Here is a 20,132-nt window from a genome sequence, read left to right as displayed (position 1 = left end):
TCCTACATATTTTGCTGACACCAGGGTAGTTCCTGTAGTCAGTTAAAGTAATGAACTAATGGATTAGGTGCAGTAAGAGGAAGAGGTTGCATATCACTACTGCTCTCAAATACAACAGACTGATGGACTAGGGCTCAGTCCTATTATAGCTAAGGTTCTCAGGTCGGCAAACACTTAACGGTGGAAGAGGGCTACCTCGTGGGAGACAGCAGCACAAAAGAACAGCACCACCGCTATCGATTTTAAAACTACGTCGCAGCGCCAATGGGAGGAGTCCCGTTCATCGGATAGTAACCATCCTAGCTGTTTTCTGCTTCTCCGTACTGTTGATGCTTCAGATGGCGGAGCGTGATAGCTTCTTCCCACCTACACTATCGCTGACTCACTTTCTGAATGATTCATTTGTGTCAAACGGGACTGTGGCGAAAACTGTAGAACCACCACGTTGTTATGAAATCAAATGTTAAAGAATCAGTTTTGAAAAAATACCATGAGCAACACATGTTGTACACATTGGCATTTAATATAGCATACTTGAGTGATTTCCTTGTAATCATACTTGTACTACTGCAAATAGAATGTTTACTTGAAAAAATAGTTGAATACAATAGAAAAAATACTATTGGTCAGACTATGTGTCCATAATTAAGAGTGATAATCTTACAATTATTGAGTGCATGAAGATAGCAAACATAACCTGCTTCACTACAAGCAAATTCAATATGAATTCAGTAGCAAAGAGCCCACTTCAACCCAACAACTGAAAACATGACATGTTCTATGTACTGGCGCTGTACAGTAATGGGAATGACAACATTAAGTAGTTATTATGACAATTGTTGGAATCAGTATCAAAACATTCATTTGATAACCCTAGACGTAAAATTTACAGCAATCACTTGCTTGGAATTTCCCACATGATGTAATCTCTGAAGGCATAAAGGGAAAAGCTGTTGCAATTGGATCAGCATATTTCAGCAAATCAATGTAGCATTGGACTGGTAACCAGCTGCACCACATTTGATGTCATTCACTACCGGGACTTTAAATGAATGTACTACAACCACGTTCAGAAATAATCACTGAGAATTAACATACATTACTTTGTAACATATGCTAGAGGACTAAATTAGCAAATGTCACATATACAGTATGTACTAAGGGATGTTCATATCCACATAGATGACAACAATACAGGTGTGTCATTAAACATGTACACTATATGGCCAAAGGTTTGCAGTCTGATCAGTATTTAACACCTTCTGGTTGAACGTCCCAATCCAAAATCTTGGTCATTAATATGGAGTTGGTATTCATTTGGCTTCTATAACTGCCTCCACTTTTTGGGGAAGAGTTTCTATTAAAATGTTGTAAAAACAGTTCAGGATTTGTTTCCAATAGAAATACATTAAAAAGCTCCAACCGTTTGTCACACTGGAACCAGACCGGCAAGTCACAGATTCATTCATTCATGTTTTTGCACAGATTCATTGTGTATGAATGTAAGCAAATCCCTCATCATTTAAAAGTAAACGTAAAAAAGTTTGGAGTCAATTACTGAAGTGGGGAGGAGCTTCCATATATTGTCCATGATTTTAGATGGAGAGGTTCAACAAGCAGGTGTCGTATACGGAGCATGTGTCCACATACTTTTACATTTAACCGAATGATTCACAGGCAGAGCACTGAATTCTAAAGCATACAGAAAGACAATTTGGACAGATGTATAATCTGATAAACTAATGTTTATGTGACAATGATTCCGCAGTCTTTAACACATACAAACAAAATAAATTTGAAGTTACTTAATATCTTGTTAATTTTGTTATTTAAGCAATTTAAGCATTTACCCACAATAACAGTGTGCTAGGAGAGACTGACAAGGAAAGTGAAAACATGACTTGCCGTCTGGTTTCAGTGCGAACAAGATAGGATAGTGTATCTTTATAATGATGTCATATACAGTATATATATATTGATGTGTGGTCAGGGACTGCCTGATTGGTCTGTTTTGGACTCAAGCAGTGTGACACAATTTTCTTGTCACAATCTTCAGGTTTTACACTAAAGTAGTTTTCAGTACAATACACAGGTTAAAAAACTCATTTTGTTTACCTCATCCCTATTGACATTTTAACTGTTAAGATCAAAAGTTATAATTATTATATATCTTTTTTACAATTCACTTCGATTTTGTCCATCTACCAGCTTTAATAGTTAGTCTCAGCAAACACCGCCATACTAAGCTGAACTAAAAATAACCTCGGCATGGAATATATTGGTCCCATATTTCATTGGCAAAACAGAAGCTTATTCAGGTTTCCCATCTCATTTGACCAATGGATTTACATGATTTGAAACCTTATTTACATGACAAATACATAATAAAATGAACATTAAATATGGTTTTAACATACGGACGGCAGGTTTATGAGTTACTCTACACGCATGAGTATGCTTTGTTCAGCATGAATCCCAAGGCTGGCTGGTATTCCATGTCTTCCGTGTCCCCTGCTCTGTGGGACAGGGCCGGGGCCCTGGTGTCCAGCCTCTGGCCTCTTGAGACAACCAACAGGTCAGGCTGTTTCAGCGTGTCACCACAACACTAGCCTGGAAAAAAACGGTCTTATTTCCAGTTTAGGGTCTAGTATAGTGACCATAACACCCTTATATAACTTCATAATCTTTATATTTGAACTATTGTCTTTTATTGTGACCCATGTGTCAAAAGGTCACAACAGACCTTTGTATATACAGCTGAATGGAATTTCTTTCGATTTTGGTGAAAACTTGAAACGTGTTACAAGCTTGTATTGCAACAACCACACATCCTTATTACAATGTATATCCAAATGACAAGCTACTCAACCCCAGTCATAGTCTTCAAGCACAATGCACTGGCATTACATGCTGGGGATGCTTGTAAGTCCTTCAAAATGGAGTTCACTTCCCCCACCCAACATCTCTGCTTAGTCCATATTTATAGGGATAGAAAGGATTTTGCATACGGTTCATATCATATACCTATACCACACTGCACAATGTGATTACTGAGCAGTATGTCACAACGCTAACTACAATCTAGGAAAATATAAAATGAACCTTAACATTGACAACTGCCAATACAGTATATGGAACTGATGCTAATATGGCAAAGATCTGCAAACATGTTGATCTAACATTGTTCTTGTCACAGCTCTGTCTCCACCCAGAAGGGATATCAAGGAGGGGGGGGGAGTAATGAGTTGGTCCCGGAGGTCTCGTCTGCTCACACTGATTTGTTAGAAAACGATGCAAGAGGTTCAGGGCCTCAATTGTTGGCTGAAAACAAGCCGTGCCTCTGGGCGTGCTCTAGAATGGCGTTGTGGCAGAAGAAGTACTGGTCTGGAGTCTGGATACTGAAGGCTCTTTGTGTTCTCATGAGCCGGACAGTCTGTTTCACATTCAGAGTGCCCACGTCCTGTAGCTGGGACAGACAAATGTCCAGAGCACAGAATGTACCTGGAAAGGGAGAGATAAGGATATTTTTGCATTGGTGGAAATATGAAAATGAATATGCTCATAATAAGGTTGGGCGTTGTCCAAGGCCTTCCAACATGAATTCAGATTCAGGATTTAATGTGCTTTATTGTATTGCTTATTAGACATAAGGTGCGATTCTGTTGGCTCTTTGGCCATCAAAAAGCTATACTACAGACATTTGATGCTTTTACATCTCAGGTGCGGAGATTTTTCCCCCAAATTTGCCACGGAATCGGTGGCACAGATTATGGGAGTGAGAGGATGACTAAAGGTTCTTGAGTGCTGTTCCGGTCCCGTCCCCCAGACAGCCTCTCCACCTGCCATTTCCAACACAACTCGACGACCACAATTAAAACGAATCCTTCACCTGTCCTGCCGATCCCCGCACTGCAGTGGACCACCATGGGGGACCCGAGAGGGGGGCCCGTCCACTGAGCTCCCATGGTCCGGACAGCTTTGCTCTGCTGGTGCTTCACGGCCAACAGGAAGTCAATGAGTGTCACGGCTGAAGAAGGAACTCCATAGTCCGGCCAGCTCAGGTACTGGAAGTGGTCCACCCGTCTTTCCTCACAGGTCTGATGGGACAGGAGTGACGTTAGTTGGGTTTGAAGTATAACGGTCAATAAACAAGCAGTCTTAGAAAAAGGGGAATGTGCAGAGCTAACGCTGTCGCAATGCAGGGGTGGCTGCCAACTTGCAGGCGAATGGGACGCCGTCAACAGTGACGCCTTTTCTTTGTTTGGTGAGCTAGAGACAGACATAAGGGGCTCGTGTCTGTACCTCGGTGTTGTGTAATTCCAAAGTGGTCTGATTGTAATGAGCGTGGCTGTCCACTTTCTGGTTGACCACAGCAATGTGACCGTAGACCTCCTGGCCACCCTCCTCTATAGGCCAATACTGGCCACACTTCCTTCGGCCACCTTCGTCTGTCCTGCAAAACGAACCATCAAATCAATTGCATTGACAATGGTGTTGATAGTATGGTACCATGCCCCTACGTCCGTTTTACATGATTGCGTATTTTCTACGGACAGAGGGTGGGCGTGTTCCAAATGTGCTACATACTGATAGGCCACTGTAACATTCTCAATTCCAAATGGATTTTCAATAAATGTGGTTTGTTATAAACGTGAGAAATTGCACGTGATACTGGTTCCTTATTGCAATTAAATTCAATTACAGGTTACCAGTCTCGTGCAATTTCTCATGTTTATAACAAACTAAATGTAATGAAAACTGGTTTATAATGAGGTATAGTATATTTTGTGTTTCTTTTAATACACATTGTTTATATTTACTGGTGGATTTTGATTGCTCCAATACGTTGGACATGCAGATGCACATCAAAACGTAAACGCGGTATGTAGATTTCTATGTCTATGTTTATACACTTCCACAGACAACACAGTAAAAACACGATGCCTAAAGGGTCGCAAATAAAAAAGTTCTGTCTTTCCCGAACTCTTAAGCAATTGGACAGGTTTGCTTTTATTGTTTATGGGATGTGGACATTGTCCAATGAAAAGTGTTGACACTACCACATTCCAATCAAATGGTTACATATTTTACAACAAAAAAAAATTGTGCTGGTGAATTCAAACGTTTCAATATAAGCTTATAGTACATCTAACCCTTTCATATCATAGCTATATACTTTAATAGCATTTACCTTGTTGTCATAACAATAACAAGCACATTTTGCTCCCAAACCATCCTCCAGAAATCACCATACGTCTTTTCCAAGGGACCTAAAGTATGGTTTTGAGTGCACACAATTGACATTAGATACAATACATTTATGAAAAGTGACTGCATCTCAAAAAAAATGCATCTCAATATGATTCGACAAAGTACAATATAAGAAAACTCCTCACAATTGACCAAGATGATAAATGTAGCAGACAGATTAGTTAAACATGATCTGGGGGCTACTTATACCTTGAGTGCCAATGTATGCATTCTTCTGTTTGTAGCCATCCATGAAGCTGGCATTGATGTAGTCTGATCTCTGTGGGAACACGCTGTCATTTGTTACAAGACAACTGACAAAATGTACCTTTGGAATGAAGTATGTTTATACATGGCGTACGCTACAAAGATGCATGTTAAAATACAGAACAAATACTAAAATGGTTTACACAAAAACCAACTTCAAGCTCGCCCCCTCAAAGCCTCCGATTAGCCATAAATGGCAATTGTCTAAACTCAGATTATTTCTGTCAGCTGTTTGATTTCCCTTAGCCCCAGTAGGGGAGGTTTTTGAGTTTTGCCTCTGAGAAGGAGATTAGGCCCTCCCTGTGGGGCAAACGGAAACTCTGAAGCACGCACAGAACTAACCATACAGAATGTGTGTGATGGTGTGAATGGGATTCTGAGTGGAACAAACCTCATTTCTTCTGGCTTTAAGGCGAACTCTCGTTTGATCAAGACACAGGACATCTCCATAACGATTCCTCTCCTGGTTGTATGAAGTTCTGTAGACAATAAGACAAATACTTAATTAAGAAGGCCATGGTACAGTAAACCGTATATTCAAGCATTCTGGTGTACGCTTGTCCATAAAATAGATTAATATGACAATTGATATTTGAATTGAAAGGTGCTTAGAAATAGATACATTCAATCATATTTGTACAATCACAATGTATTTTCCTCTTTTTGTTGTTGTTGTATTATTAACCAAATATGCTTGATCTTCAGTTGTCATGGAGCCAACTCACAGGGCACAGTTGAAGGTTCCGGACGGTGCTTCCATGCGGAGCTCCTCGTACTCATGGTGGACCCCCGGGCGCTGCAGCCTGCCCAGGTGGGCCCGGAGATCCTCCAGACTCATGGCCTCGGGCCCTGGAATGTGAACGGACGACTTCTCCAGAGGAATGCCAACGAGCTCGTCCACGGGATCCACGTGTCCGTTCTGGCCGGCCAGAAGCTGCTGGTTCCAGCCGGGGGCGTCCAGAGGCAGCAGCCCCCCCAGGTGCTCTGGGAGGCAGTCCCTCGGGAGGTACTGGCGGAGATCAGACATTTTTACCATCTGAACCTGGAGGGGAACACAGGCATAGTTCTCATTTTAGAAAGTGAGGGTGTGTGAGAAGCCAAAAAGGGAATTCACTTATACCATCATAGCCAACTCTAATGAGGCACAAATCATGTTATTCCAGCACATAGCCATTACACCTTTTACAGAACGCTAGGTATATTGGTGTATTGTACAAATATCATGTACACTATTTAACTAATGAATTGCCTTAAAAAAAGTGTTATTTTTTATGAGGTTTGTAGGGGTTTATTTAGCTCACAGGTTGGCATCACTAAAATTATTAATTTCAAAATGCATTTTTTTTTAAATAATCCTGTCAATTCTGCAATTTGATTTGCTTGTTGTTAAAGTGCAACCGTAGACTCCAAAAGCCGAACGAAACGGCAAATAAACGTGCATTTATTGGGACCTGGTACGGAAGACTCCTTGGAACCTAGGATCCTAAACCTGCTTGTGTTTCTCAGGATATGAATAAGCTTTGTGGAGAACCTTGCACTCCACGCACCCTCTCCCTCAGTTTGTCCTTGAGCAACAGACTCAGCAGGTTGTAGGGGACTCGGAACCACACGGGGGCACCCACAATCAACACTTTCTTCAACCTGGCAGGGAAGGCACCCTGGTGGACAGAACGAGCACAGTTTTAGTTCACCGGATCATTACAGTATGTATGACTCACAAGCACAGCCCATATACAAAATACTGCAAGAAATATTTCTATTGTAAATCAAAACAAACCAAAACAGTACTGAACATTTGTAAAGTTGTATTTAAGGAATGAATGGGATCCTGGCACAAAACTCGACAGGGGATCTGAAGCATTGGATTAGCTGGGTGTGTGCCGCTGTAGTTGGTCTTTGCCCATGCCCACACGAAACACGAAGTGTGACCCAAGAACACGCGACACTCTCAAAGACCCTTCAGTCGAGCTTGTGGTTCTCTCCTCCTGTTTTCTCCATTCCCCATGCGTAGGTTGGATGCAGGTGGTGGTGCTCAGAATAGTGGAAAACAGGGCTGGCCAAACACATCACCAGCACTCCCTACTGTCCTCCCACTCCCCCAAATCACCAAAAGGCTGTGTAGCAAAGGGGGTTAGATATTGTTCACAGTTCACATACATTTTAGGTGAATGATCAACGTTGAACACAGATTTCATAAAGACAGATTCAGAGAAATTCTTAGTTAGTCTAGAAATTATTTCTAAATTAACTTCCCTCAGTTCCCTCAAACACGTCATTCATTTACAAAATGCCGCTCCATTTTTCCAACCTTCAGTAAATTGAGGATCTTCTTGCTGAGGTCAAGTTCAAAGTTGGTGTAGTTGGATCCTGCCATGTCGTAAATGAACACTAGGCCATTTCTTTGAGTCTCAAAGCTAAAAGCACAAGAGAGAATTAAGGTACTCTAACTGCCATTCTAAATGTGTGAAAAAAGAAAAGAAAAAAAAGAAAAAATATACATATATAACACCATAATCAATCAATAAAACACTGCACAAGACATTATAAACATTTTAATACAGTACTGTGCTTAAAGTCTTAAGTACCTATGATGTTTTACATCGAGTGTTAAATGTAACTTAGTATAAAAGTGCAATTTTGAGAAAATACAATATTTATTTGCACAGCACTGTATAAATTGTAGAAGAAGTATGCTTTTCTTGCATATACCACAAACTGAAATGTTGACATGCCCGTCAAAACAAATGTGTTTAAACACGTCCTCCAGAAAACTCAAGACGCATGCAGGACCTACCTCTCTACTGCTCGGTCCAGGATGTAAAAGAGAGCTTGCAGGACCACGTGGTTACCAGTTTTATTGGGGTGGTGGAGCTTGGCAGTGTACAGGGCTATGGAGGCACCAGATGGGTCTCGCACACTCTGGGAGTACAGATACACCAATTAAAGTGAAAAATGGCTGCCAGCAGTTACAGTGACGACAGAATCCTATTCATGTTTACCAAAAACGGATCAAAAGCACTGATCAGTGAATCATCATCATTAATCATTTTGCAGTAGTACCATAGCTCAGCATTGGATTCCATCTACAATGTTTGGTTAGTTGACATTAAGTATCATATAACTGCATAGCACTACCAAGCTACACAGGGGCTACAATGACTCACACAGCCCTATATGCAATATATTAAGTTGCCTCTGTTAAAGAGGCAGTCGCTTGATAAAGGGAATAATCTAGTAACTTCAGATGTGACTGGCCAGCATCACCGCCTAGGCAGGTTTGTTCATGTCCTTTGGTGGCGCTGTGTCCATCCAGTCCCCTTTCATGGTCGCGCGTCCCACAGAGGCTAGAAATGGCTTCTCTCCTCTCTCCGGCTCTCCCAGTCGTCCATTGGGAAAGTGTCACTCCCCAGACGTTTGTGATCGGCGACAACACCACCCACAACATAAGAGTAGAACCTCTGGCGACAGGGTACTGGGACCAGCGCTACCGACATAGAAGCTAAGTTCAGGGCGCTGGCTAGCATTAGGGCTAGGGCGCAAAAGATAAGGTGGCATCGATTGATAGTCTCTGGGCCCTTTACATGCGATGGATGGAACTCAGTTTTATTTTATTTGGGGGGTTTATGGTTTGTAGATAACCATTCTCATTTCTGGGCCAGACCTGCTTTGTTTGAAAAGGGATGGGCTCATTCCACAAAGGATTTTAATGACTGCATTGTAGTGTACTCCTCTCCCATTGATCCAAACAGGGGATAGATAGGTTGGTTATGGGTACTGATCTGAGGGTATCAGATCAAGACGTCAAAAGGTCCCATTTGGCTTCCGTCGCAGGTGGAAATACAATAGGCTAGGGTCAAGGTCTGGAGCTGGCTATGTGCAGTTCTCAGTATTAACACATAGACTCACTCACCAGCACTGTGAATTTGCCACTGAGTAACTCGGAGCGCAGGGGTTCTTCCTGGGGCTGCAGTCTGACAATGCCTTCTTTCAGTCGTGTCTCCTGGGGACAATACAACACAATGAGGCTGATCCCTGAAGTCTACATGCAGACTTTCAACAAGAAACCCAAGACACCAATACTCAGGGGAAAATGGTAGAAATGGAAAAAGCCCTGTTGATTATGAAGTCAGTTCAGATGATAGAAAAAGGAGAGGTATAGGGGGAAAAGATTCAATGATTTTTGATATGTGATATTTTCAAATACTTAAAAGGAAAAGGAGCTAGCGATTAAACTTGCGCCAATAGCAAAGAAGAAAAAGGTTTGGGTAAACCTTTTGATAAGTTTACAATCAATGCGTGATGATGAAGAGAGGCACGTAGATGGCAGTTAGGCTGTCAAGCAGAGATGTGTTAAAGATCTAGTGACATTAGAATAAAGCAGGACATCAGGTCTAAACAGTAGGGGGTCTTTAAACAAGGTTAGTAGATCAATTAATCACAAATGTAAAAAGAAAAATGGCATTTCCCCAGTTCAATCGGCAACGCCGACACATTTTAGTACTCAAGTACACACAAATGCCATGCGCACACACGTGCAAAGCACCTTACCCTGTAATTATGGAAGAGCTCAATAGCTCGGAGGACATCAAACTTGCGTGCCATGAGGAACTTGACAGCCAGGTCCCAAGACAGAGGGGATACTCCATGCTGAGTGGTCCACTTGGTAATTTCCTCCAGAAACTGCTTAGTAGCCTAAAAAAACACCAAAAGATAATATAATTTCAAGGAGGAAGTGAAACTAAAGAGATGGGGACCGGGTGCAGCCTTAGTTATAATATAGAATTGAAGTTAATCTAGACTTCAGCAGAATACTACATGTAGGTCCATTAAAATGGTGTTGGGGGGTGTAAAGGACTGTTTATTTCTGAAAGTAAATGTTAATTGGACATGAGATTAAGATGGCTTTTCAGATGACACTTGTTTAATTCACATTCCAGAATAAAACCCTTTCATTATGATGTGAAATAGCCAAAAGCTCCAATAGCTTTCAATAAATCATGCTGCAGTTTAGCTTCATGAACAAAATCATGATCTACGGAACACGGCTTCGGTTTAGGCCTGTACATGGTGATGGGGACGAGCAGAGAGGTATTGGGTTTGCACTTGGCACAATGATACGAATAGGCCTTTCACAAGCCACCTGGCCAATGCATAGGCCTATGTACTGTCGGTTGGCCGTGGCATAGCAACAGCCAAATTTGGGAAAGCATTAACATAACATACACTTTTCATAGCTTGGTCTGAATTAATGTTGATAAGAAATTGTGAATGTGCTCCCTATTAAAACACTATCAAAATGTCAAGAAATCATGTCATAATAAAACAAATGTGTATTTATATAGCTAATCCCTTGGCTTTCATATTCCTAACACAACAATTATCTATTTAATTAAGATTAGATTAAATCATTCTTGTTATTATTAGACAAAAATATGTTTGTGCTGCTTTGTTGGAACAAAACAGTTTTCTCAAATTCACCTTGTCTCTTAAACTGAAGATAAAAGCCAAGTCAGCGAAAACAACACATTCCATTCCACATTTCCAGAAGATCAGAGGATTAACTCTGAAGGGATAAGTCCCCCAATCTCAGAACACCTCACAAAAGGGGCTCAAACTATTCTGAAAATACATTTTATCTTTGTTTATTTCAAGTATGCCTTTGTTACTTAAAGAGAAAGTAGTCTGCTAGATTCAGCCTTATATTCATATTACAACCTTATGACCAATGTGTGCTGCAATATAACAATCAATTTGTAATACTTATTTTACAATGACAGCACTTCTCTTTGCATGTTCCTAAAAAGCTTCAATTTAAGTATTTTGGTTCCACATAACAAAAGGAAATGTAATCACAAGTAAGAGATATAGCCTAGATCCTTTTACAGTATTCCAGACATCTGATCTTCCAACACCAAAAACATTTTCCCAGTATAATGGTTGTTGCTGAGACCCTATTCCTTCGAGTCCAACTTGGCACAAGTGAATACTAAACAGGAAGCCTAATGCGTCACTCTCAGTATCCCCCACTTTCTCCCTTCCTGTAGCACTTCCTGGGAGGTGGCTACCCCCCCCCCTCTCTCTCTCTAGGTTTCTCCCATGCCCTTTATTTTCCCTCTCTCCCTCTCTCTCCTTCTCTCTGTCTATCTCATTCACAAACAGACACACACACAGACACACACACACACACACACACACACACACACACACACACACACACACACACACACACACACACACACACACACACACACACACAGGATAGCTCTAGTCCAGTGGAAATGCTTTTAACAGCTGCCTTTGAGTAAAATTCCAACATGATGTTTGGCCCAAAGTGCACCTATCCACAAAAACTTGGTACATCAGACGACTAAGAATCTAACTACCCAATATGGCACACTTCACTATCCATGGTTCCATGCAGGGATTAACTGAAGTAATGAACTGCGGAATCACTGTGTAACATCATAGGGATAAGGATTAGGCCAACAATTAACATCCATCACTACTAGCTGGAAACAGGGTTATTGGACAGAACACGGATAAATCTATTTCCTCATTTCATAAATCTATGCCTGTGTCACATGCAAATAGGATTCAATTGTATTGGAACAAGCTAGAGAATAACTGTAAACAATGATTCATTCAAAATCACTTAACCAGGTCGCTTGAACAAAGTAGGTACAGTTTGGTATGTTAAATCCTGCCCAAGAAGTGGACTTTGTCTTCATGAGCATCTGCAGTTAGCCGTAGTTATTAATTTTGCATGTTAATAACTAGTCATTACCTACAACTGCAGGGTCAAATATATGGTCCAGACGTGATTATATGATCAAAACGCCTATTGTTTGCCATTTGGTATTTCTAAGACATAACGGGATAAATACAACGTTTCCTAAAATATTCCTGACTTTTGTAAGTGTGATAATACCTACAGTATTTAGCCTGTATTCATTAACACTTACAATAATGCCTCTGTACAATCATCTTCATTGCAGAAAAGTTACAATGGTGTTTCTATTTCAGGCACATTTCCGTTGACCATTAACATTTTTTTTTACTTTCAGCTAGCTAGCTAGCTTCTCTCTTTGCTTTAAACGTCAGTAGTACAATAGGCCAGTATAACTATAGAAAGGCCTGGGTTGGGAGAGAAACAATTTCGCCACATTGGTTTGCTCGATAGATGGGTAGGAAACGCGAGGCAATGTAGTGCCGGATGGAATGGAATGATGTCTGTATTTCTACGTTTATAGTTAGCTCGCTAGCTCCTGTAAAGGCAAGAAGAGGGATGATTCAGTGTTAGCTTACCTGTTCTTCCTCTGTCGACAGACTGGTTGCCATTCTTCCCGAAGGTCCTTGGCTTTGGTCACCTGTATCAGTTAATGCGAGATGTTACGCTATTGTAAATATTTCTTAAACAAGGACGGCTATTATTCCTCTTGCAGTTGCTGACTACATCTATCCAAGACGTTCTCGTTCCTCTGCCTTCAGAGGGTAATGGCGTGCTAGTTTAGTGGCAAAATAGCGATAAACAAGGTCCGGACGTGATGTTACTGTTCAAATGCCTATTCATTTCCTTTTGACATTTGTAGTACCTAAAGGGAAACATAGATGCGTTTCGTCTAACATTCACAACTTTGCCATCTGTGGTAATGACGGAGAATCGTAGGGGGAAAAAAGCCTCAGAACGGTCTAAATCGCTCGTCTCTCTGCCAAATCGGGGTGGATTGACACATATTCCTTTATATTTTGGTCGATGGTCTTTCACAAAACAGCATTAAAATGCGGTAACTTCGTCCACATACAGGGAAATAAATACATACAAACTCGAAATGTGGGTCTACCCCCTGGAGGCAATTTTGGGAAACTCAACACGCCTTCATTCATAAAATTCTGAAAAGCACGCCAGTCCTAAATTCTGTAGCACACTTTGGCCTACCAAGTCGTGAACAAACATTCGGAATACATTTTAAGTGATTTCCCAGTTCCAAGGGGAGGTTGTCAGACAGAACAATTGTGAAATGTACGTTGAATGTTTATATCTTATCTTAAAATCAACTTTATCATGCACATTACTGATTTTGATGTTCTTCATTTGGCAGAAACATCTGTCTGCTCACAAACATGTCAGAGAGCATGAGATATGAGCCTTACAAAAACAAAGTTGCTCAGTTTGTATAAGGAGTCGAGTGTACGCTGAGAGCAGCAGTTAAGTCTAGGATTCTGGAAGTTGCAATATGTTTAGCCATGTACAAACAATGTCATTTTAGCAGATAACCCTACCAAAAGGAATACCTATACTTGTTTAGGCTATCTAAATTTAAACAGGGGGTCCTTGCAGATTCAGTCAGAGTCTAATCCAAGGTCTCTAAATAAGATTAATTTAAACTGAATAATACAATCCCTGAAGGTTTTGTTAGATAAAATGATGAAATTATGTATAAATGGGTATTTTGTTCCATCAATAATTACTAGCATTTGGCAATAGGGTGGTGACGTTTGTGGGCAACATGTTGGAATTGGATATGTAAACATGTATCCATCCATTTTAATTCAATTCATACAGAAAAAATGACAAAATGGCTTCTATTAGAAAAAACATGTAAAATATTTATTCATAAGTATCTGAAACATGTGTCTTAAAAACACAAGAGGAAAACCCTCTGGTCATGAGACTAGCCATTTAAAACATTAGTCATAAAAAGTTAACTTAAAAGGCATTACTTCATTCAGGTAGCAAATAAGGTTTGGCACTCACATTTGAGGTGTAATCAGATATTGTTGATATCATATAGATGATACATTGTTCCACTTGCTCAAAAGTATGTCTACAGCAACACTTCAGAATAAAAAACAACAACGCGTTGTAGTCTAATTCACAATTCAACATGTTTAAAGACTTTGTGAAGTAAATGTGGTTAAATATCAGTTTACACTTGAGAACGTGTAAAACAAAAATAGGGCAACGTCGTTTTTTATCGTTTCCCCCGTCATGGTGAAAGTTATAAGAACTCTTACGCCTTCTTGCTATCTACCTGGAAAAATGGTAGAGATGAAAAATCAATTAAAAACAGTAGCAACCAAGACATGGCACTTCACTCAGACAAGACAAAGGAGGGGAGAGAACACATGCACACCTCACTCCAATAGCAGTGAATTATACAAACATTTAAGATGAAGGTACAATAAAAGATCAAATATTCATCCATTAACTATCAGGTTTCAACAGACATCTTTAGGTGACCATTGTATTCTGAGAGTAAAGGTTGCGTTGTCACAATGTTGCCTTAATTTAACTCTGAATTAAGTCGAGCATCAATTAATATTTAAACCCAACTGTACAATTAGCTAATTACATCAATAAAATGTATAATAGGGTTTTGTGAATGGTTTAATTGAGATATGGGGGGGTCAGATGGCTGAGCGGTTAGGGAATCAGGATATTGCCTGTTGCCGGTCCGATTCCCAACCGTGCAAAACAACGTTGTTTTCTTGGGCAAGGCACTTCACCCTACTTGCCCCGGGGGGGAAGGTCCCTGTACTTACTGTTAGTCGCTCTGGATAAGAGCGTCTGCTAAATGACTAAATGTAGATATGATTTCTTATAAACTGCATTCTGGGAAGGTTTGAGCAAAAAGCTCACATTTATGTTGTTGGATATAGATATGGAGGAGTGTAGCATTAAGATGCATCTATTCATATGGTGAATAATTAACATTAACAATGCAGTGTGCATTTAATACTAACATCATTAGTAATAGCAGTAGTAACACGGTAATTATAGGACCTACTATGTTTATATATGAAATTATGGTTTAGGGTGTGGATTACACAAGGACCAGATTTCAGCTGCTCTTACTTTGCTCCTGTAACTATAGTAGAGGAACCATAACTGTAACTTAATTAAATGCAATTTACTTATACTGTACTAACCAGTGGAGTTCATGAGAAGCATTTTAAAGCCTGTCCGCATAATGAGTCAGGACTAAAAGGTTGAAGAAGATGTGAGCATTGAATTCACCCCATGTTGGCCTCTTACCTCTCCATGCAAGCCTCCGTCTCTGGGCTTTCAGCTAAACATGCACTGCTGTCTGTTTTCTCCTGGTTTGGCGTGGACAGGTGCTCAAGTTCATAGCGGCCATTTGTGTCACCTGGCCTGACTTCAGTCGAGGTTTTCTTGTGCTCACGTATCTGCTGAAGCTGTTGGCTTGCGTATACAGGCTTGGTGGTGAGGGGCCCATCGGAGACTTTGATTCCGAGAATGTCGGCCACCATGTAGGGCCGGAGCCATCCCACCAGAGGGGTGCTGCCGGGTGTGTAGTGGGTCTGACCATGGTAGAACAGGAGCCCATCCACCTGAACACGAGTGACGCAAGGAGTTAAACACATGGTAAATATGGGACTTGGGGTGAGGAGCATTTACCATTTCAATCACAAATGTTTCACAATCCTCCAGAGCAAAAATAATCAATGGTTTTCACAGTTCTGTTGAAACTGATAATGTACAAAGCTGTACGTGACTTACAGTAAAGCTGTACTCAGACACCAGGGATTGTTGGATGGATTCCAGTGAGCAGCCAATGCTTTGAAGACTCACAAACCGAAACTATGGAACCAGTCAACGCACGTTTAATGTTAAAGTGACAATATTTATCTCTTTACATGTATGCATTCATCATTATATTGTTCAACATAAAATGTGCAAGGTTAACACGTACAGGGTTGCGTTTGCTGATGTCAGAGAGGCCGCTGGTCTCTTCAACTTTGGACTTTAGCCAAAAGAATCTAAACTCAGTCTTTCGATGGAGAAACAATGTAAAATTGAACAAAAAGGGGGGAGGAGATTAACATTTTGAAAAAAAAAAAAAAAAGACTACGCAAAACAATATTGGTTTATAAGCTCTTCAAAAAAAGTTCTTAAGGGTTATTTCGGTCGATTATTCCTGCCCTTCAATAATACCAATTGGTATTGTATTTAATATCGTTGGAAAGCCTGTTTAGGTCACCTTTACAACAAGGTACAACTTGTAAGGATTGCTGTGTTGCTCATTCCACAAATGCACGATCCTTACAATTGGTATTATTGAAGGGGAGGAATAATCGACCGAAATAACCTTTCAGAACCTTTTTTGAGGAGTTTAGTTTACAGAGTATTTCTGATATACATAACATCTTACCGGGCAATCATAGACTGGGTGACCCCTCCAACACATTACATCAAGTATGTAATAGGTTCTGTCCACCTCATTGTAAATGCAGTCCAAGATAGTGTAATCTGCACACAATGAATGTATCCATTTAAATAGCACATATTCAAAGGTTTTGTCACTGAAGTTCCCCGTTAGTCACAGAAAGTAAGGTTGGGTTGCTTTGGTGAGACTTAAAAGTGTGGAGGGCATAAACAAATAAAATGAGAGCAGTACCTTTTCCCATGGCTGAATTGTGTCTGTTCCCTCCAGGCAGTAAAGATGGAAAGCGGGTGACACAGTAGCCACTTTTAGTGTACGCTGCAGTAGACCCCTTTCAAAAGGTGGAAAGACAGCATTAACATCTTGAGTGTTCTACACAAATGCAGTGAATAAACCAAACAAAATGTGCAGGGTCTATCCATTGGCAATATTTATATGTATGTGTGCGTGTATGTGTGCGCGCACATACGCACGCACGCACACACACACACACACACACACACACACACATAAATAAAACTTTAATTACCTTTGAGGCGACAATGAGAGATCTCTTCCCTACTGGACAGACCACCATGAGCCAATCAGTGTCCAGATCCACTGGTACGTCAACAAGCCATTCAGACAGCATGAGCTGTTGTTACAGGAAGAGAATGTTATGCATGTTATATGGTTACATTATACCAGAGGTTTTCAACCGGGGTCCGCGGCCCCCTGGTGGTCTGCGGCAGCATTGCAGGGGGTCATAAGCCTATGTTGATCAGTCCACCATTGATTTTAATTTTAGAATATATTAGTGTTTATAATCTCACATACACATATTAAAAATATTTGAGGTTTTTAAGTAGATATATCTACATTTGTTTGAGTTTTTTTAAATAAAAGCAACATGGAAAACCAAATGTTAAAACTTCCTTCTATCCACATGCACGCACACACACACACACACACATGTAGGCATCAGTGGGCCGCGGACGACTTTGTAGTAAGAATGGTGGTCCCTGGGACAAAACCAGTTGAAAACTCCAGCATTTCTCCATTACTATTGCCTCAATCACCCTAATTACCATTACGTAACTACGTACTTAATAATCCTCAACATCTCAATTGTAGTCATCATCACAGGTTAATTCTGTTAGTATCTTCTTAATCATTGAACATATGAACCATGGCATAATGTTGTCACTGATAAGCAACAAACTATTGCATTAACTTCCATACTTGTGCTGTGGTGTTTTGATGTTATTTTACTACATGTCGAAGGCTGATATAGTAGCTTTGGTGTAGTTTAGGTGAGCAGTTAGAAAATAATCTCTGCAAAATGTGTGTGTTAATGAAAATACTGTTAGGGCAGGGTTCAAGGTGGGGTTTTCAATCTGTTGTTAGATCAATGCAGTTCGTAAAGTTAGGAGGAGAAACACTAACAAAGACTTATTAATCTTCCATCCGTTCAGTGTAACAATAGCAAATAATGAACAAATTACTCTACTGAAACAGCTACAGACCCAAAACTCAACGTTTGATCACTGCTTATCACAACCAAACAATCATTGGCAAAGTGAGTGTCTATACCAAAGTAGTGTAAATGAGTTGCTTTTGACTAACCTGGTTGGCATAGTGCTTTGGCAGCTTGACCCCTTGTTCAATCTCCATTTCGGGGACATCATCCTCCACCTGCTTCTCATCCTCCTCCTTAGTCTGCACCATTTCTTCAGTGTCGTCATCTGCTCCAGTCCAGTCCCCGTCAGCAAGATGACGGGCATGGTTCACATAGTTAAACCTTTTCCTACAAGGAGAGAAGTGGTCAATATGTTTGTGTGTATTTGGAGCTGTCTTTAAACTACACAAGGAGAGAGAAAAGACATTCTGCACCGCATTTGTGGGATGACCAACAAGGTATACATGACACAGGTGTTTCATTGGTCAACATACTTTTTCTGCAGATCTAAAAAGCGTCGTCGTCGTTCACTCTGCTCTAGAACGCTGTACTTGCTCTTGTACTGGGCTAGCCGTGGATGGGGCGCAGCAGTGCTGTTCAGTTCCTTGGAGATGGCGAAACTGGATGAGAGTGCTTGGGCAAGGTCGTCCATGATGAACCTAAAATGTAACCAAATTATTTAGGATCACATTAAACATGTACATCTTTAAATAACATTGTGCCATTGTAGGACATTCACCTTTAATGGTAGGCCACTGGTGAAAATTCAACTCTCCCAATAATTGCCGATAATAACAGAGAAGTCAGTAAATGAGACGAGTAGTGCTACCTATATTATACCAGTAGCCTACCAATACATATATTGATTTCAGACCGGAAAAAAAAGTTTAAGGCATCGGGAATTATTGCACCTCTGCCTTGTTTAAGGGTCCACACGGATGATAGCAAAATTCTACGCATCTACTCTTACTGTCCCGGTTAGAAGTTAGCTGGCTAGCCAGTAGCCATCGTTTAAATTAGACAGCTAGCTAAACTGTTTGCTCCTTTTGGAACCCACACTCAGACGCAATTTATATTACAAATAACTTGTCAGCGTACAGTTCACCATGAAGTGCTGTGTTGTATGCGGTAGAATGGCGCAAGATATGAGCAAGAGACGCTACCTGGTACTAGCTCATGTTGGGTATCAAGGCAGGTGCAAGTTTAGTAGTTAGGTTAGCTAACTAGCTCAGTCACGCCAGCTTTTTAAAATCAGCATCCCGTCGAGAGTGAATAAGCAAGAAATCAAACAGCTAGAAGCACATTTGGCTAGTCCACGTTCTTGACTCACCTGCCCTGATAGTCTCCGTCCCGTGTTTGGATTTTTTTTTTAAAAGTATAACCAGACGTAACAACAATAACTCTAGACTTAAACGACTGAAGCAGCAAGGAAGATTGGGACTGGTGTTAGCTATTACTAGCCTTAGTTAAGTAGAGACTGCAGGTTACAGTAGTTCAAGATTGCATCACCACACATTTTATCCTGACTTCATGTCAACGTTGTGCAAGCCGATGTTTGAAAGAAAAAAACAGCTAATAAGATGGACTTGCTCGGTGGTGCACTACCTTGAATGCTTGAATATTAGCACTAACTACTGGTAGCAATCTTAACTTCCGATGCTTCTTCTTCTATTTCTGCCAGACTTCCGGCAGACTAGATGTGGTTAGCGCTCTGCTGCCACCCGTTGGTAATGTAGCGTAACATTTCTATGTGGATTTTGTTTGTGGACTTGGCCCCTGGACTGCCAACTGCTTACACTTGTAAGGAAGGACAGCAGGACAGCAAAATGGGATCAGAGACAAATTTCTCCAGTGGATGCCCGGGCATATGTGTGTGTTTGCCACATTTGTAAGAAGACTAAATAAGTCATCTTCTATCAAAAATACCTGTTAGGTATAACTTGAATCCATTGAAAGCACATCTGTTTTACGTCTAATAATATAACTCTCGA

General features: G+C 40.6%; 2 protein-coding genes across 3 annotated transcripts; both read right to left on the bottom strand.

The window, feature by feature from the left end:
• Positions 1–502: 502 nt before the first annotated feature.
• ptpn9a (protein tyrosine phosphatase non-receptor type 9a) lies at positions 503–13,336 on the bottom strand. Of its 2 annotated transcripts, XM_084671975.1 has the most exons (14): positions 13,110–13,336; positions 12,823–12,884; positions 10,066–10,209; positions 9,428–9,517; positions 8,312–8,436; positions 7,826–7,931; positions 7,065–7,175; positions 6,243–6,559; positions 5,909–5,996; positions 5,461–5,530; positions 5,192–5,270; positions 4,303–4,453; positions 3,890–4,097; positions 503–3,501 (listed from the first exon to the last, which is right to left on the bottom strand). In XM_084671975.1, the coding sequence occupies exons 1-14, from the start codon at positions 13,141–13,143 to the stop codon at positions 3,311–3,313; spliced, it is 1,776 nt and encodes a 591-aa protein (XP_084528101.1). In that variant the 5' UTR covers positions 13,144–13,336; the 3' UTR covers positions 503–3,310. The 2 variants fall into 2 exon arrangements, with proteins under 2 accessions (XP_084528101.1, XP_084528102.1); XM_084671976.1 differs by having other exon boundaries at positions 12,823–13,335.
• A 772-nt stretch (positions 13,337–14,108) lies between these two features.
• snupn (snurportin 1) lies at positions 14,109–19,811 on the bottom strand. Its single transcript, XM_084671200.1, has 10 exons — positions 19,472–19,811; positions 18,636–18,800; positions 18,309–18,489; positions 17,233–17,337; positions 16,938–17,034; positions 16,692–16,789; positions 16,233–16,310; positions 16,040–16,120; positions 15,554–15,870; positions 14,109–14,549 (listed from the first exon to the last, which is right to left on the bottom strand). Exons 2-10 carry the CDS (start codon positions 18,791–18,793, stop codon positions 14,546–14,548), a joined length of 1,119 nt encoding a protein of 372 aa, XP_084527326.1. The 5' UTR covers positions 18,794–18,800; positions 19,472–19,811; the 3' UTR covers positions 14,109–14,545.
• Positions 19,812–20,132: the final 321 nt, after the last annotated feature.

This window comes from Hypomesus nipponensis, chromosome 14 (assembly GCF_054491055.1).
Source record: "Hypomesus nipponensis isolate SF chromosome 14, ASM5449105v1, whole genome shotgun sequence".
In the NCBI taxonomy this organism is placed as follows: Eukaryota; Metazoa; Chordata; class Actinopteri; order Osmeriformes; family Osmeridae; genus Hypomesus; species Hypomesus nipponensis.
This window is presented reverse-complemented; position numbering and strand designations above follow the sequence as displayed.

What these genes read in the sequence shown, in the direction of transcription:
- ptpn9a (XM_084671975.1), bottom strand. Translation starts at nt 13,143, where the DNA reads ATGTTAGACGAAACGCATCTATGTTTCCCTTTAG. An exon ending in AGCTCTTCCATAATTACAGG is followed by an intron (nt 9,518 to 10,065) that starts GTAAGGTGCTTT and finishes TATTGTCCCCAG; the next exon opens with GAGACACGACTGAAAGAAGG. An exon ending in GTGGCAAATTCACAGTGCTG is followed by an intron (nt 8,437 to 9,427) that starts GTGAGTGAGTCT and finishes CTGTACTCCCAG; the next exon opens with AGTGTGCGAGACCCATCTGG.
- snupn (XM_084671200.1), bottom strand. Translation starts at nt 18,793, where the DNA reads ATGGACGACCTTGCCCAAGCACTCTCATCCAGTTTCGCCATCTCCAAG. An exon ending in ACCCAGTCTATGATTGCCCG is followed by an intron (nt 16,311 to 16,691) that starts GTAAGATGTTAT and finishes CTCCATCGAAAG; the next exon opens with ACTGAGTTTAGATTCTTTTG. An exon ending in TGTCTGAGTACAGCTTTACT is followed by an intron (nt 15,871 to 16,039) that starts GTAAGTCACGTA and finishes ACTCGTGTTCAG; the next exon opens with GTGGATGGGCTCCTGTTCTA.